The sequence below is a fragment of the Amblyomma maculatum genome, chromosome 11 (genome assembly GCF_055883805.1).
Source record: "Amblyomma maculatum isolate TAMU_Amacu chromosome 11, ASM5588380v1, whole genome shotgun sequence".
Taxonomy (NCBI): domain Eukaryota; kingdom Metazoa; phylum Arthropoda; class Arachnida; order Ixodida; family Ixodidae; genus Amblyomma; species Amblyomma maculatum.
The window spans coordinates 36,818,486-36,836,488 of record NC_139354.1 but is presented as its reverse complement, the minus strand read 5'-3'; the positions used below and the strand labels follow the sequence as shown (position 1 = coordinate 36,836,488).

Genomic DNA, 18,003 nt, shown 5'->3' with positions numbered 1-18,003 from the left:
TTTGACACACAAAACATGCTTTCATACTTACTCTTTCTATTAATCTTACAGTATAAACGCGAATAAGCCCATAAGGGAGTAAAAAGAGGGTGGCATCCTCTATAGCGCACATTTTTGTAGAACACGGTATTCTCTCAAAGTCCTGGGGTAGAATATCATCAATAAATGTACGGAATGCTATGCTCTTCTCAACATTGGCGTATATTTTTTTCATGAAATTAGCAATGGCAGAAGACTTAATGGCTGCCCGAGGCATTGTGAAATTAGCAATTAGAATTCAAAACCTCAGTGAAAATGTTGCTAACTGCTAGATGCTAGCCCGTTTTTCATCAAAAATCAGCTTCCGTTGCGGGCCACAGGTATTCTGTATTTCTGAAGATAAAAATCTATATACACCTAATCTTTGGAAAGAATGTCGTGGTCCTACAGGGTAGCACGCTAGGGGGCATGCTACTCTCTTTTTACTCTCTTATGAACTTATTTCATCTACGAGTGTAGAGCCAACTCGTTCTACAAAGAGTTGACAAAGCATTATGTAAAATTTAGTGTTCCGTATAAACGGCCCGATCAATCTGTAACTTGGCATTGTTCATGGCCAGATGTATATGAGCTGCAGATCTCGTTTCGTACGTATGCGTAACCCTTCAACAAAACACAAATAGAGCCGACAACTTGGAGTGCATGAGCCAAAATGGGAAGAATATCGTTCCCCAAATAATGGGACAGATAGCTTCATGCCTAACAGAGAGCAAATGAAGTGCTCGTATCAATTGGTATAAATGAACTGGACATAAACTAAGACTACAAGTTGCGCCCTACATAAATCAAGCTAACCAGCAGGACTTGTGTACCAAAGATTACAGCTAGAACGCAAGTGTAACTGCGGCAGGCAATGCGGAGCAGAAAATAAACTTGTAAAATCAAAACTGTATGTATGAGAGCAGACGCGAACAGGTTGAAGAAGGAATAAAAAAGGATAGCTGTTTAAATTTTAGCCAAGGAGTTGCGTGTGAAGAAGGTGAAACGTGTTACCTAAGAAATGCACGTTTTCTTAAAACCGGCTAACTTTATGACGAAACTCAAGGATCTTCGAACCCTAAGATCACATTCCACGTGGCCCTCACGCTAATACCGTTTTTTTTTACGTCCACCCTTATGGAGGAGGGTGCACGGCGCCGACGATAAAAAAAATTACAGGATTGCATTTAGTTTCCCTTAAGAGCTTAATGGCAAAAGCTTTTCCTCCTCCTTTTCTTATACATCTCTACCTCTTCTTTCTACACTTTCTCTTATACCTCTATATTGCGTATTTGTGTACTTGTTATGATTTCATTTTTTTTTTGGCGTCGTCTTCAGCGACATCGGCATCTCAGGACTCCTCTCATGTCGATATGCAAACATTGAGGCCTAACTACCCGAAAGGCGAAATTATGTCGACGCCAGTACATATTGCGACATCTTGACCATGGAAGTAATGTCGACAAACGGAACCTATTGCGCCATCTGCCGGACACATCTCGCGGAATGTCGCGAACAACATCTCGCGAATGCGAGATTTTAACCATAAGCTTAAAACGACTTTCGCCTTAAAAGCTAACACGCACCACATAAATACCCACGAAAATAGATTATTAGACAGCCAGCGCGAAATTCAGGTCAGAGTTTCAAATCCAATCAGCGCCATACAATTGTCACTTCTTTATAATAAATCATTTTTCAAGCGTAAACATATTGGTAATATTATACCCTAAACAGGACAAATCAATAAAATGAAAAGTCAGGAACTTCTCCGAATGCTTTGCTTGATTTTTCATACCGTTGGCTTCTTCAAAGAGCCCTCGAATTCCTTACACGTCTCGCAGCAATTGTAGGACGTCGCATGTCCGCTGCTTATAGCCACTGGAGTACATGTGCAACCAAGAGCAGCAGAAAGCAAAGCTGTCTGATTGCTAAAAAAATTATAGCGTCTCATAGATGTCTCTAAATTGGTTCACAGGAAGGGAAAGGCGCAGTAACTGTCACACTTGCTCTGTGGACACCCGAACCGCGCCGTAAGGGAAGGGAGGGAGGTGGGATGAAAGTGGAAAGAGAGAGGAGCCGTAGTGGAGGGCTACGGGGTAATTTCGACCACCTGGGGATCTTTAACGTGCGCTGACATCGCACAGCACACGGACGCCACTTCGTTTCGCCTCCATCGAAACGCAGCCGCCGAGGCCGGGATTCGATCCCGGGAACTCCGGCACAGTAGTCGGGCGTCTTACCACTGCACCACCCCGGCGGGGCACATAGATGTCTCTTAAGAAGACAATTACGAAAGCCTACCCTTCCACTCCTATCATTTGCCTCTCATTGTTTGCCTTTTATCGGCGTTCGTTGCAGTGCTACAAATAATTGTTATAATTAGTTTACAGGAGAGGAAAGGCGCAGTATCTGTCGCACTTTCTACGACAAGTCTGCATTTGGACGGTACACCATCGCTCCTGTCGCGTGGCTTCCCTTTGCGCGCGTTCAAGTGTGGGATTGCAGTTATTGTGGCTGTACGAAGAAGGAAAATAAAACGCACGGGCCTGCTACTGGCTCTGTAGTTGAGCCACCTCCACCGCCTGATTGCTTTATAGGAAGGGAAAGGCGCGCCAACTGACTCACTTGTTTTCTGTGGACACCTTAACCACGCCGTAAGGGAAGGGAGGAAGATGGGAGTGAAAGTGGAAAGAGAGAAAGAGGAGCCGTAGTGGAGGGCTACGGAGTAATTTCGACCACCTGGGGATCTTTAACGTGCGCTGACATCGCACAGTACACGGACGCCTCTTCGTTTCGCCTCCATCGAAACGCAGCCGCCGAGGTCGGGTTCGAACCCGGGTACTCCGGCACAGTAGTCGGGCGTCTTACCACTGCACCACCCCGGCGGGACTCACACTCTGTGGACATCTCAACACTCTGTGGACTGATTTATTTATAGGACATCTGAACCGCTCTGTAAGGGAAGAGAGGAAGGTGATAAATGAAAGGGGAAAGACAGAAAGGGCGCCATAGTGGAAGGCTACGGAGTAATTTCGACCACCTGGGGATCTTTAACGTGCGCTGACATCGGGGAGGGGGACGTGGTGAAGGGTGGCTGTTCCTGGCCCTACGGGCCTAGGACGGTAGGTCAACGCCACTTGCGGCGAGGGTTAGCCAGCCACCGAATTTGTCTGTTGTAGGCCGTCATTGCACCCGCCACCGCTTAGGTGGTGGACGGCGGTTGTTGCGGCGCGTTCTTTCTCTCCCTCTTCTTTTTCCTTCTTCTATACGTGCTCCTTTCTGTCCGCCCCGCCGGGGTGGTGCAGTGGTAAGACGCCCGACTACTGTGTCGGAGTACCAGGGTTCGAACCCGACCTCGGCGGCTGCGTTTCGATGGAGGCGAAACGAAGAGGTGCCCGTGTGCTGTGCGATGTCAGCGCACGTTAAAGATCCCCAGGTGGTCGAAATTACTCCGTAGCCCTCCACTACGGCTCCTCTTTCTCTCCTTCCACTTTCACTTCCACCTTCCTCCCTTCCCTTACGGCGCGGTTGAGGTGTCTACAGCAAAACAATAGTGAGACAGTTTCCGCGCCTTTCCCTTCCTATAACTCAATCCATCCCTTCTGTCCGCACGAGGCAGCTGAGGTGGCTCAGCTACAGAGCCAGTAGCATGCCCGTGCATTTTCTTTTCCTTCTTCCTACAGCCGCAACAACCGCAACAACAACACCATGATTACTTTGAGATCAAAACTAATGAGACATCAAGGCATCGTCATAGTAGGTTCATCCCATTGCCGGCTATAAAAAATAATTGCTTCAAGTCTAGTTATTTTCCGCGAACTTGTAAAGACTAGAGCTCTCTTCCAGATTCTGCTGTTCGATCTTCTTCATTATGTGAATTTGTACGCCATTTAGAAAATTTCATCTATAGCACTAGCACAGCGAGATGAGGTCATATTGCTGTTGTGTAAGATGGCTGTTCCGATTTCTGTGTGATGCATTTTTGTTTTGTTTGTGTGTATATTCAGAGACAATACTTGATTAACTATTGATTTTCATCGTGTTCTGTATTTCTTATTTTTTCGTTTTGTATTTTCCACTACTGTTGCAGCCCCTTATGGTGGCTGACAGTATTATTAAATGAAATGACATCGCACAGCACACGGACGCCTCTTCGTTTCGCCTCGATCGAAACGCAGCCGCCGCCGTCGGGATCGACCCCGGATACTAGCCCACACAGCTATAACTACTATTCCTAAGACGCCGATGGTTTTTCAGTGGAACGAGATCAATAAGCAATCGCTACTGCGTGTCCGTGTTCGCAGGGTGCGGGTGATATCCAATCCGACAATGCCTATAACGCTACCGCTGGCGATCAACCTCGTTGATTCGGCGGAGCTTCGCTCGAGCACGGCCCAGCCTCTCGCGCGCATCGATGCCACCATCGCGTATCTCATGCTCCCGGAGGCCATAAACCTGTTCGAGGCACTCTTCATGCACGTCGTGGCCATTATGTACTGGCCCGCGTTGCCGGCCATCTCGTACGCGCTGGTGTTCGCGGGCCTCGCCGCCTTCCCGGTCGCTGAGCGTCTTGGCGGTGCCCGAGACGTTCAGCTGATGACTGGAATCTCGGGAGCCTTCTTCATCGGCACGCACGCCCTCTTCGATCTTCTGCATTACGTCATCGTCATGGGCCTTTGGTGTCTGCTGCATTTTTCTTTCTCGGGCTACGGGCTCAGGACGGCTCGTACGTCAGCTTTTCATGCCTTTGTACCGCACTATTTCCTTTCACTTTGAAGCGGAACGGCCATGTAATTTTGTCAAAAGCTGTGTTGCTTTATATCGCTATTTTAACACGTTAGCTCTAATGGCTTCCTGTCACTGAAAAGTCGGTTTCGGCGTTTTGGTTGTAACGCGATAATCAGGCGAAAGTAAAGAAACAATTTTTTTTCAGAAACTCTCGGAGTTGAATACTGTTCCTTCACAGCAGCTCGTCGGAAGTCCATCCCGCCGCTTCATAGTCTGGGCTCCGGCCCACTCGGGGCTAGGAGGAAAGGAGACAGCAGATGCCGCCGCCCACGTGCTTTCTAACCGGGCAACCTCGTCCCCCTCCTCCTCAGAAGAAGAATTCACACCAGCCTACACTTTCAGAGACACTCAGCTCTACCCAACCAGACACAATCTTTACCCTCACCCGTGTAAAGGGTTAACGAGAGCGGAGGAAAGCGTGTTTCTTTGCCTCCTTACGAACACCATGATGTGCCCGGCATCACTTAAAAACTTTGACAGTGCCTTCTCCGGGGAGTGCCCGCACTGTGGGGAAATGCCCTCGGACCTCTTCCACATGGTGTGGACGTGCCCCTCGTATCCTGGTATCCTGCCTTTGCACCTAACCTAAACCCCACTGGGGAGGACTGGGAGGCGACCCTACTCGCCTGCTCCGACCTGAAAGCCCAAAAGGCAGTGGTCAAACTTGAAATGGCGGCAGCGGAAGCCACTGGGGTCCCGTACTAGGGCCTCCACCTAGTGTTTGTGAGGGGAAGGGCACTAAGCCTGACCCCCAGAGCAACCTCCATGTAATCACTTTTAATAAACGCTTTCACCACTACCACCACCACCTTCGCAGTGCGAGGCGCAGGAGAGGGTGGCTGGACTAGTCGTGATAGCGCTGGGATAGGTAGGTCAAGGCCGCTTGCGGCGGGGGCTAGACAGCCACCATGTTTTTATCTGTTGTAGGCCGTGGTTGCGCCCGCCGCTGCTTCGGTGGTGGACGACGGCTATTGTTGCGGCGCGCGTCTTTCTCTCGCTCTTCTTTTTCCTTTCTTTATTTTCTCTTCTGTCCGCACGAGGCAGCGGAGGTGGCTCAGCTACAGAGCCAGTAGCAGGCCCGTGCATTTTTTTTCCTTCTTCCTACAGCCACAACAACAACCACCCAGCCACAAAATTTTTTTTCTTTGTAACTGAGCCACAGAGCCACATTACTTCTCCCCGAATAAAGGTGGACCTATGTATGGATTGCATTACGACTGTCGGCAATTGTGTAGGTGCATCATTAGAGAGAAAGTAATTACGGAAGTAATGGTTCATCATCAACATCATCATCATCAGCCTGACTATACCCACTGCAGGGCGAAGGCCTCTCCCATATTTCTCCACTTAACCCGGTTCTGTGCTAGCTGCATCCACTTGACCCCTCCGAACTTCTTAATCTCATCCGCCCAACTAACTTTCTGCCGCCCCCTGCTACGCTTTCCTTCCCTTGGAATCCAGTTTGTTAGCCTAAGCGACCATCGGTTATCCTCTCTTCGCACTACATGTCCTGCCCATGTCCATTTCTTCTTCTTAATTTCCACTAGAATGTCGGTAACTTGAGTTATTTCTCTGACCCACTCTGCACGCTTCCTATCTCTTAATGTTACCCCTACCACTTTTCGTTCCATAGCCCTCTGGGTTGTCCTCAACTTAAGTAGAACTCTCTTGGTTAGCCTCCACGTTTCAGCGCCATAGGTGAGTACAGGTAAGATGCAACTGTTATATACTTTCCTCTTTAGCGATACCGGTAAGCTGCTAGACATAATCTGCGAGTGCTTCCCAAATGCGCTCCATCCCAATCTTATTCTTCTTGTTATTTTCTTTTCATGGTCCGGATCTGCGGTTACTACCTGTCCTAAGTAGGCATATTCGCCTACTACTTCCAGTACTTCGCTACCTAATGTAAACTGCTGTTCCTTCCCGAGGCTGTTGAACATTACCTTAGTCTTCTGTATATTGATTTTCAAGCCTACCTTTCTACTTTTCCTGTCTAGGTCATCAATCATTATTTGTAGTTCATCTCCCGAGTTGCTTAGCAAGGCAATGTCATCAGCAAATTGCAGATTACTGAGGTATTCTCCATCTAATCTTATCCCTAACTGCTCCCATTCCAAGTCTCTGAATACTTCCTCTAAGCAAGCTGTGAATACTACTGGGGAGATTGTGTCCCCTTGCCTAACACCTTTCTTTATGGGAATTTTGTTACTTTCTTTATGCAGAACTATGGTTGCTGTGCAGCCACTGTATATATCTTCCAGCACTTTCAAGTACGGCTCGTCTACCCCCTGATTTCGCAATGCCTGCATCACCGCCGAGGTTTCAACTGAGTCAAATGCTTTTTCGTAATCAATGTATAAGTGCTGGTTATATTCCGAGCATTTTTCTATCACCTGATTGATGGTATGGATATGATCGATAGTAGAGCACCGTTTCCGAAACCCTGCTTGATCCTTTGCTTGATTGAAGTCTAAGGTTGTCCTGATTCTATTAGCGATTACCTTAGTAAATACCTTATACGTAACAGACAGTAAGCTAATTGGTCTGTAATTTTTAAGGTCCTTAGAGTCCCCTTTCTTGTGAATGAGGATAATGTTTGCATTCTTCCATGGTTCCGGTACCGTCGATGACACCAGGCACTGCGTATACAGGGTGGCCAGCTTTTCTAACACAATATCCCTTCCGTCCTTCAGCAAATCTGTAGTTATCTGATCCTCTCTAGCTGATTTCCCCCTTTTCATAGTTTCTAATGCTTTCTTAACCTCGTCCTTCGTAACTGGTGGAACGTCTGACTGTTTTTCCCTACCGTCAATCTCCTTACGGTCCTGACTACTTTGGCTACTGTAGAGATCTGTATAGAACTCCTTGGCTACTTTGACTATCTTGTCGATATTCGTGATGACGTTGCCCTCCTTATCCCTTATCGCATACATCTGTTTTTGCCTATGCCAAATTTCTTCTTTACCGCTTTAAGGCTTCCCCCGTTCTTTACAGCATGCTCAATTTTCTCCATGTTATACTTTCTTATATAGGCCACCTTGCGCTTATTGATTAGCTTTGATATCTCGGCCAATTCGATTCGGTCTGTTGGATTGGAAGCTTTCATTCTCTGGCGTTTTTTAATGAAATCTTTCGTCTCCTTAGAGAGCTTACCGGTATCCTCTCTAACTGTCCTACCGCCTACTTCTACCGCGCACTCAGTAATGATATCTCTGAAATTATTGTTCCTTGCTTCTAGGGTAATGTCGCCATCCTCGGTTAGAGCTGAATACCTATTCTGTAGCGAGATCCTGAACTCTTCTGCCCTCCCCCTCACCGCTAATTCGTTGATGGGTTTCTTTCTTACTAATCTGTTGCGTTCCTTCTTCAGATTTAGGCTAATTCGGGACCTTACTATCCTGTGCTCACTGCATCGCACTTTCCCGATTACCTCTACATCTTGCATAATGGCGGGGGTTGAACACATTATGAAGTCGATTTCATTTTTAGTCTCCCCGTTCGGACTTTTCTGTTCTTCCGTTTGCTGAAGAAGGTATTCATGATTCGTAAGTTATTGCGCTCTGCAAACTCAACTAGTAACTCCCCCCTGCTATTCCTAGAACCAATGCCATAGTCACCTACTGCCTTGTCTCCTGCCTGCTTTTTCCCTACCTTGGCATTAAGTCGCCCATTAGTACAGTATACTGCGTCTTTACTTTTCGCATTGCCGATTCTACATCTTCGTAGAAGCTTTCAACTGCCTGGTCATCATAACTACATGTAGGTGCACAGGCCTATACAACCTTCAGTTTATACCGCTTATTAAGCCTGATTACGATGCCTGCCACCCTCTCATTAATACTATAGAATTCATCGATATTACACGCTATATACTTATTGACAAGGAAACCTACTCCTAGTTCTCGCCTCTCCGGTAAACCTCGATAACACAGTACATGCCCATCCTTCAGTACAGCATATGCCTCATTCGGCCTCCTAACCTCACTAAGCCCTATGACATCCCATTTTATACCTTCTAGTTCCTGTAAGAGCACTGCCAAACTAGCTTCACTAGCTAGGGTTCTAGCATTAAACGTTGTCAGGGTCAGTTTCCAATGGCGGCCTGTCCAGCGGAGCCAGGCTTTCTTAGCACCCCCTGCTGCGTCACAGGTCTGACCGCCGCCGTGGTCAGTTGTTCCGCAGCCGCTGGTGACTGAGGGTCGGGGTTTTGTGGAGCTTATCACGAGAGGTGCGGCCAATTACTGCACCAGGGTGGCCAACTCCTGTTCTGGTGAGGGAGTGCGTTGTCGGAGGTGTTCACCGGCATCAGGTCGCACCCCAAACAGCGAGCTGCAAAGAACATTGCAATTTCCTCGTTGCTTACCCGCTATGTGGCGCTCACTGGAAAATTCATTCGATTGTACGGCGCTACCGCAAAAGATGGCGCGCTCCGCCGCATGATTCAAAGCTTTATACGTCCATCCATTGTCTTCAAGGCATTGGGGTTTAAGGACAGCAGAGGAAATCACGCTGCATATTTTAGGTGGGGGAGAACTAACCAAACGGAGGTTGTCTAATTAGTGGTTAAAATCATGGCAAGAGTGAAAGTTCACTCTGCATTAAATATATATACAAAAACGAGGGGTGTGTAATGAGATGTATGTCGTTTTTGAGGCCGAAGAGCATGAGAAGGCAATACGAAGGGGGGCGATAACGCTATCGCATCGAACTCTTCAAATTTTGTACTTACTTGGCGCCTCTTTCTTTTAATGTATCTTTATTGCTGCTTCAAATAGGAATGACCTTTAGGCAGAAATGAGGTGCTCTAAGTAAGTGGAGTAATTTGACCGGTAACCTCTTCATCAGGGCTTCGCACCTTAGTTCGGAGCCAATTTAGGGAGGGAAAATAAAAAGTACACACAATAGGAAATAGCCAGATACAAAGAGCGGCCACGAGATGGCGCAGTGCTTACGGCGCTAATGTAGTAATGTAGAAGCAAAAATCCAATAAATAGAATGATGATATAGCTAATCAATCTAAATCAATAATTAAGATGTAGGGGGAAAAAGTGAGCATGATAGCAACTGCTACCACCCCGTTTCAAAGTGGACGACCCTATATTCCATCCATTCATCCATCGACTACCTGCCCAAGGATGCGGGATAGAATCCCGGCCTCGGCACCCGCTTTTCGGTGGAGGCAACAACCTCGGCGCTCGTGCGCTATGCGATGTCAGTGCACGTTAAAGAACATCAGGAAATAGAAATTTTCGGAGCCGTAGCTTCTCTACGGCGTCTCTCATGCCTGAGTCTGTTTGGGATGTTAAACCCCAAAACCTAACCAAACCAAATACAAAGAAATGCATTCACACATTTGAATACAGGGCGTTCTGTAGCGAAAGCTCGGCTCTTTAGGCTGCAACTCCCGAGTTCGCCATATGACAGCTAATGACCTTCAAGGCCGCGCAAGGTCAAACTATGATTTAGTCATTTTGATGATTTGGCTAAACCACATGTATTATTTTCATTTTAAAACGCAACACCGAAGCTAAGCGGCTTCCAACCGGTCGCGTTAGAACCTGGGTACTCAGGGTTAGTAGCCAAGTGTCTTGACGACTGAGTCACGCCGGTGGGCGATTGGGCTCGTATAACAATGAGTAGGCTTAAACCTCCACCACTTCTGTTGCGCTCCGCGTGCAATAACTACACGACCTACATGCGACCATCATCCCAGTGCCTCTACTCCTTACTTTGCTTCATACACAATTAAATTTTCCTTTTTTCCACGTACCATATAGCAGAGTGAAATTTTCCTGCACAATGACTGAGAGCGCATAGTCATGCTGCATGTTTCATTTTGTTTATTTTGTTCATTTTAATTTGGGATTTTGTATTCGTAATATCTACTTGAGTATTTGTTCTGCTTAGATCTGTACAATTATCTGCAGTGTGAAATAAAAAAATAAAAAATTCGTCCATTACTACGGTTCCGTTAAAATCTAAGCTTTTGGCGCATGTGAAAATTAATCGCTAAGGACCAGGGATGGCCAATTTTAGGTGTGGCAGTCCCATACAAGCCATGTATTTCTTGGTATGTCGTTCTGCAAGGAAATGAGGCCAAACAAGGTTTTGCCAGGTGAAATTTCTCGTCATTAAGATGCGCTACACTGCAAACCACCGTCACCCCCCTCCCGCCACCGCTTCAATCATTTCCTTCTCTGAACCGCAGCCTCGTTGGTAGCTCCTTTCAGCGCAGTGTTTACCAACTTATTCATTATATAAGGCCCTTATTCACTGACAACTTCGTACGCCTACGCTAGTCATTAGTCACGAGGCGGTACATTATAGTCTGCATGGAAATTAGTGCGCTATTTTCTCATAACTCGTGCTGGTGGGTTGTAAGCGCCGATCGCGGATGCGACTGATCAGTAGACTATATGTATTTGCTTACTATACGCCCAGTGCAAAGCGACGGCAGTGCCACTGCTGGCGGAATTGATAAGTGAATCCGGGAATGAAGCCGGCCGCGTGGTCAGCTCGCTGCGTGTTTATATGCAGTCATCGCGTCGTGAATTCGTTATCCCACGGCATTTGCATCGTTGCATAAACAGCATCTGTATGTGATTTTATTGCGATTTGAATGAGACTGTGTGAGAAATAGTGAGGTATTTCTCATACAACGTTTTTCACTATGTTTGAGCCACGGTTATTTCCCTTGTTTGCAGGCTACATTGCCCTGACGTTCGCCTGCTTCGCGCCGTCGGCGATCGGCATGAGCTACCTATTCGCTGAGTGGGCGCTTTCAACCGGAAAGGCAATGGGCTACATGATGGTCGTGGTGTATGCGGGTGGTAAGACCACTGTTGCATGTCGAGCTTTATGGGAACTCCTTTTATTGTACGAAAAACGCAGGATGTGGTAAGGTACTGCTAAGTACAGGTTGATGGAAATTAATTAAGCTTGCGATGCGGACGAAAAATTTGTTTTTAAGACGAAAGCCTTTAATGGGTCATGCTGTCGTGGGCAAAATGTGTCCCGTTTTTTGTGGCGGCTCTGATTGGCCGAGGCGGGATGATGTCACTGGGGTTTCGACCAATCACAGAGCACCACCACAGTATGCGCGAATGCGTGCCTTATATAGCCATATACCAATTAATGATCAATTGCTAATTAGTGACTGATTATATATTTATTGGCTACTAATAATGACTGATTAAGTCAATAAATAACTACTGGCAACTTAATTAATCAATTATTCACTGCCTACGTAATGCCTAACTATTTATCAATGATTATTTAGTTGATTAATTAATTGCTAATCAGTGACAGTTGCGTAGCGGAATACAGCACTCAGGCTTTCGCCTTTCACTACTTTAGTCGCTAAAGACCCTCGTATTTTTTTTTAAATCGTTTACGGCGCTCCTAGTTAAATCTTTCTTAGATGGATGGAAAAACTTTATTAATTTTTTCTTAGAGATTCAATGCCCCCCCCCCCCCTATTTTAAATATACATTTCAGGCCACTGAGGAATATTGTAGGAGACTTTTATGAGCGTATTAATAAATATGGTCGAAGCTTCCAATGCCTGGAATACTTTTACCTCTGCAGCTTGTCCTGCTATCACAGTGAACAGTTGGGACTTTCAAAAAAAATAAAAGAAAAGCATTGGGGCGCATTTTTATATAGTTCCGAGTCTAATGAACACTACTCTATGATAATGTCGCGAACACACGAATATAAATGATCTAACATTCCAATGCGTACCAAAATTGGGCTATTCGTGTTTATCCCGAACTCGGAACGAATAATTCATGCTGCCATAAATAAAGAAAACTAATCGTGCGTGTTTTTGAAATTTATGAACAGATAATTTGATCATCACTCTGTCTCTCTTTCATCGCGTATATACACGCGTGATATTTTTCGCTCGCCCGCTATGTCAAGAATCTGATGAATGACGAACAGCTGTCGGAAACTGCGGGAAGAATAGGCTGAGATAATAGGAAAATTACAGATAAACGCCGCCAAGGACGATAAATACAAGTAGGCTTCGTGCGTCACTTCCTTGCTGTACGAATTTATTCGCATGCCTTTCAGGCTGTGCACTTGTCCCAAACTCCCAAGCGCGCTACGAACTTTGTGGTCGGCTCACTCAGAACTCACGCTTGCGTGATCTACTTGAGTGACATTTTAATTCGGCAAGAGCCAACTCCGTAACCTGAATAATGACCTTGGGAGACGGTACGAAGCTGGCTTCCGGCTGAACTTCGAGGAATACCTGTTTGTTCTATCTAAGATGTGTTTGGGTTGTAAGGTTCCTGCAGACGGTAATCATCCACTTTTCTGAATAAATAACAGCCATCATAAACTACCCCGTACCCGCCAATGGGAAGCGGTTGCAGATGTTCCTTGAAATAGCTTCCCTTCTTGTTGAATTTGTTGCCAGCTTTGCTGCCACTCACAAATTTGTTGAAGGGGAGCGAGAATTTTGTATGAGGTGAGAAGCAGCAAAAAGTTTTTTCCGAACTCTCAATGATCAGCTGACTTGATGCCCTCTGCTAAGCTGTTTTCACAAACCATAGCGCACAGAAGTGCACAACGACGCTAGCCATGTCAACCTTGGGGCGAGTTTTCCCTTCAGCTTGGCTCTCAGTGACCAGATTTGATTGCAATAACCAGTAATGCGCTATGACAGCATTGATATAATGGTTTATTTTACCGCAGAAAACACGAGAAAGATGATTTCGTAGCAGTCCATAATACGATATATTTTTCGAAGCGGTATTGCTATAAGCGGGTTTGACTATATATATTATGTCAAATGCAGGAATGATGTCCATGACCGTTTTTTATGCCATTGTCTCTGCCCTGGACGTCGAAACTCATTGTTACGCGTTCTATCTGTTCCCGCCTTTCGCGTTGATCCGTGCCCTGGCTAAAATCACGAGTGCCGACTTGATCACCGGATCGTGTCAGGAGTTCATGGCCGAGCTGGCAAAAACAAACAAAGGTGAGTGGCGCAGTGTTCTAGCTAACCTTTATAGCTTTTGCGAGAGTTACTCAACCCGGACTTGCTCCCCTCATTATGCGTACACATACACACCCAAATATGAGTCAAGCTTTCCAATTACTCAAATCACATTCCCCGCCGCCCACGTTCGCTGTAGGCGCTATTCATCATCATCATCATCATCAGCCTAACTATACCCACTGCAGGGCGAAGGCCTCTCCCATATTTCTCCACAACCCGGTTCTGTGCTAGCTGCATCCACTTGACCCCTGCAAACTTCTTAACCTCATCCGCCCCCCTAACTTTCTGCCGCCCCCTGCTACGCTTTCCTCCCCTTGGGATCCAGTTTGTTACCCTAAGCGACCATCGGTTATCCTCTCTTCGCACTACATGTCCTCCCCACGCCTATTTCTTCTTTTTGATTTCCACTAGAATGTCAGTAACTTGAGTTATTTCTCTGACCCACTCTGCACGCTTCCTATCTGTTAATGTTACCCCTAATATTTTTGTTCCATAGTTGTCCTCAACTTAAGTAGAACCCTCTTGGTTAGCCTCCACGTTTCAGCGCTATTCAGGGAACGAGAAATATTCCAGCATGTTTTGTAGCGTCTCCTTTCCATAAATATACATGTTAATCATTTTCCACAATCACAGCAGCGCTGGCGCCTATAATGCAAAAAAAATCAAGCCAAAAAACTGGCCTACCTAATTTTGCTCCAGCGCCTGCAAACGCCGCGTGTCTCAGTTCTTCGACGTTCGCTTAACACAGCGCCGTGCTGATGTGTCAGCATACAGTGATGTCACTCGTGACGCCAATGCGACGCGCCTCGGTGATTGCTGGGAACATAGTGACGTCAGACAGCATATCGACGTCGCCCGAACTCCATACAAATAGCAAATAATCATGACCAAAAACTTACTCACCAATACACAGAGTTGTTTCTGATTTCGCGTGAGGCAGTCGTTTTTTTTTTTTTTTTTTACTTTGATCGAAGCCATGACCCGTATAGTATCCATGCCTGGCTACGCCGGATGGTGCAGTGGTAGGACGCTCGACTACTCTGCCCAAGAATGCGGGATTTTATCTTGGCCTCAGTGGTCGCTTTTCGCTGGAGGCGAAAAGATAAGAGCCCGTGTGCTCAGCGATGTCAAGGCACGTTAAAAACCTCCAGGTGGTCAAAATTCCCGGAACCCTCCGCTATGAAGCCTCTCATAGTATTAGTCGCTTTCGGAAGTTAAGCCCTACAAACTACAAACGAACCATTATCTATGCCTGGTCATATGTGCAGAGATCAAAAGTTTGGTTTGTTTTAAGGGGTTTAACGTCCCAAATCGACTCCGGCTATGAGAGTCGCCAAGAGCGAAGAATACCGACCGTCGCATTCAGGGCCAAGGCTGAAGAAGTAATAGTGTTCCTTCGACGCGCCAGCACTGCCGAGGGGTAGCGACTACAAGTGTGCGCTGCCAGTAGCAGCACGTCGTTTAGAGGCGGGTTTAAGCTTTCCACCAATTCTATAGTCATTCTTACGGTGAAGCAGCAGACTCACTAGAATTTCGTGACCTGTGTCAGCAATAAATCACCGCAATACCTGCTCTTCTAAACACCTTATTCTAAGCGAGTGGAAGCTTTCGTGCCGTTTCTTACTGTCTAAAAATTTTATTCTAACCCAGAGACTCACGTCGCATGCTTGAACAGTTAAGGATTCAGACTGCACCGCAGCAGAATTTATGATGGAGTGCCTCATTTGGCAAAGAGCCATTTAGTAACTTATGTCGCCGACAACAATGCCTGGTTGCATGATCGGCAACTAAGCTGAGAGGATATGGCGATATGCAGCACCGGCTCGCACATTCTCTTCGACTGTAATAGTAAATGTCTAACTCGATGAGTTGTCTTGAATACTTTGTGCATTTGAGTACAGCACGGAGGGCATAATTATATGCTCAAAAGCAAGAAGTGGTTTGTATGGCTACGCGCCCTGCAAAACGTTATACCGTTCGCCAGCGCTCCTGCTGACGCAACCCGAAGCTCACGGTTATAAAGAGTCAGGCCGCCAGCCTAAACAGATGGTGCATTATATTCGACCCCATTCGCTGCAACAGTTACGGAAAGTTTTGTGGCGGTGCCGCTAGCGGGCAGCGCCAGTAACGGCAATCCAAGCGCAGAATCGGCACGGGCTGCTTCCTAAACAAATGGCAGAGCGCAGGCCTCCCCGTCTGCAGAATGTGGGGCCCTAGTGGGTACGATGTAGGCAAGTAGGACTGGGGCATTCGTCATGGTACCTGCATCAGTTCTGGATGGGGCAAAAGTGGGCAAGCTCAAATGGGGCTTCCCCTGTTTCTGCTTCATAAGTCCCATATCGGCGTTGCTCGGGCTAACACAGAACACAATCCTGCATCCATACCGCTAGGGCCCCTTGTGAGACATTTGAGGGCAGATCCAACCTACATGTGGGCTATTTGTGTTAAAGCCCTCATACACCCACCTGAAATGGGGCTGTGGGTCCTTCGTCGGTCGTAGTGAGCTAAAAAAACGGGCATGCCAAAATGCTGCCCCACGCGGTCTCTTGTAGGTTAATTGACGACATTGGGAATTTGAATTAGAGCTCAATTTGGGCAAGCCCTCGTGAAACCGAAATAAGGCCGCTTTTACTAAACCACTGTAGGTTCAACATCAGCCATAATGGGACTGGAAGGCGAGCGTGCCCGCATGATACCAAAATTGATTTCTTGTGGAGCATTTGAAGGTACATGTAACAGTAACTAGCCTGTAGGTTCAAAAACAATACCTCGCCCAATTTGTGCTGCCCACACAAAACCGCTTGAGGCCCCACATGGACATTGGCGGGGATAGAAACTCGCACGTCCGCATGTTCATCAGAGTTATGTGCCCTCTGGCAAGAGGGCCCATATGCACGTTCGTACGGCTTCGGTTTAAGAGGGGCTTTGTATATGTGTCGGGTGCTATCACATATAATGCGGTGACTTACGACTTTATTCTAATTACTATGTGACAGAGGCGGTAATTAAGGGTTGTGGTAAATAAGCGGGCAGCAAAGTGCGGGTAGGCTAACGAGGATCCGCAAGGGGAGTTAAGAACTCCCAGGTTTTTTATGACAACCGAGTTGTTGCTTTATGCGATATTTGGTAATAGTTCTCATGTGACAGGCCAGTTATCCAAGAGCGTGTTGCAGCAAAAAAATGCAACAGGATAAAATTACGGGTTAATGAAAAACATAGACAATGTAGGCTTCATGTACTCCGTAAATGAAGACGTCAAGCTTTGTCAGCTTACGGTCACCTCCTTTAAAGGATAATGAAGGCTCGAAAGGTGCGGCGAAGCAGCAAGCTGGTTAAACTTTTGATTGCAGCATTGCTTCCTCCCTGTACGCAGTGCCTGCAGCTAATCTGTGAAAACACGCTAATCTGTGAAACAGCGCAGAGGAGCTATGCAAGATATTTTTAAGTAAGTTGCTGCCCCCACTGATAGAGAACTGGGCCGAAAATGTCAACTCAACCGTAAAGCGACGTTTAAGGCTATGGCATAAACCTCTCTCAAGAAGCTCCTCCGTCTGTTCTTTCTTTCTTCTTTGTTTCTTTCTTTCTTTGTTTGACCATGCAATAAACGTACCTAGCGGCTCCCTGAAGCTAGGCTGCAGTTGCGCTCAGAAGCATTCCACAACTTCGCAATACTAAATATATTTTTCTAACTTATGACAGTTGACATACTTGATGTTCCATGGAAACGTGCTGAATATTACATTCTTTCATCGCAGGTAAGAATTAGTTTCACAACTGGAACACTCGATACGCGTTCTTCCATTGAAAATTACAAACCAGCAATATTATATGGGTTCGCGAGCATATATTAAATATAGGAATAAAAAGCATTCGGCACATATGCATAGCACCTTGAGGCAGACCGGCACTATGAAGCGCACTTGCTTTGACCGGTCGTGCGCAATGCAGGCAGCCATGATGGATAGCGTTCTGGCGCACAAAGTCTAAGGTCTCCAAAGAAGTCGAAGGTGCCAGGTTATCATCTAGATTTTATCTAATAAACGCCTTCCTACTTCCACCGTAACATTTGTCAGATAATGAGATGAGAAAGGTTGGCTACAATTCGCATTCACAGAGGTTGCTCACAGTATAAGGACTACATTTTTTTATTCGATAGCGCTGGCAGTTTAGAATAGGCTGACGTC

General features: G+C 46.4%; 1 protein-coding gene across 1 annotated transcript in view; it reads left to right on the top strand.

Annotated features, from left to right (window-relative positions):
- LOC146173514 (phospholipid-transporting ATPase ABCA3-like) overlaps positions 1 to 18,003 on the top strand; it is a 109,870-nt gene that overhangs the window by 62,805 nt on the left and 29,062 nt on the right. Inside the window, exons 16-17 of the mRNA XM_084585212.1 lie at positions 4,326 to 4,747; positions 11,514 to 11,639. Of these exons, the coding sequence (XP_084441338.1) occupies positions 4,326 to 4,747; positions 11,514 to 11,639 (548 nt within the window). The remainder of the gene's footprint in view (positions 1 to 4,325; positions 4,748 to 11,513; positions 11,640 to 18,003) is intronic.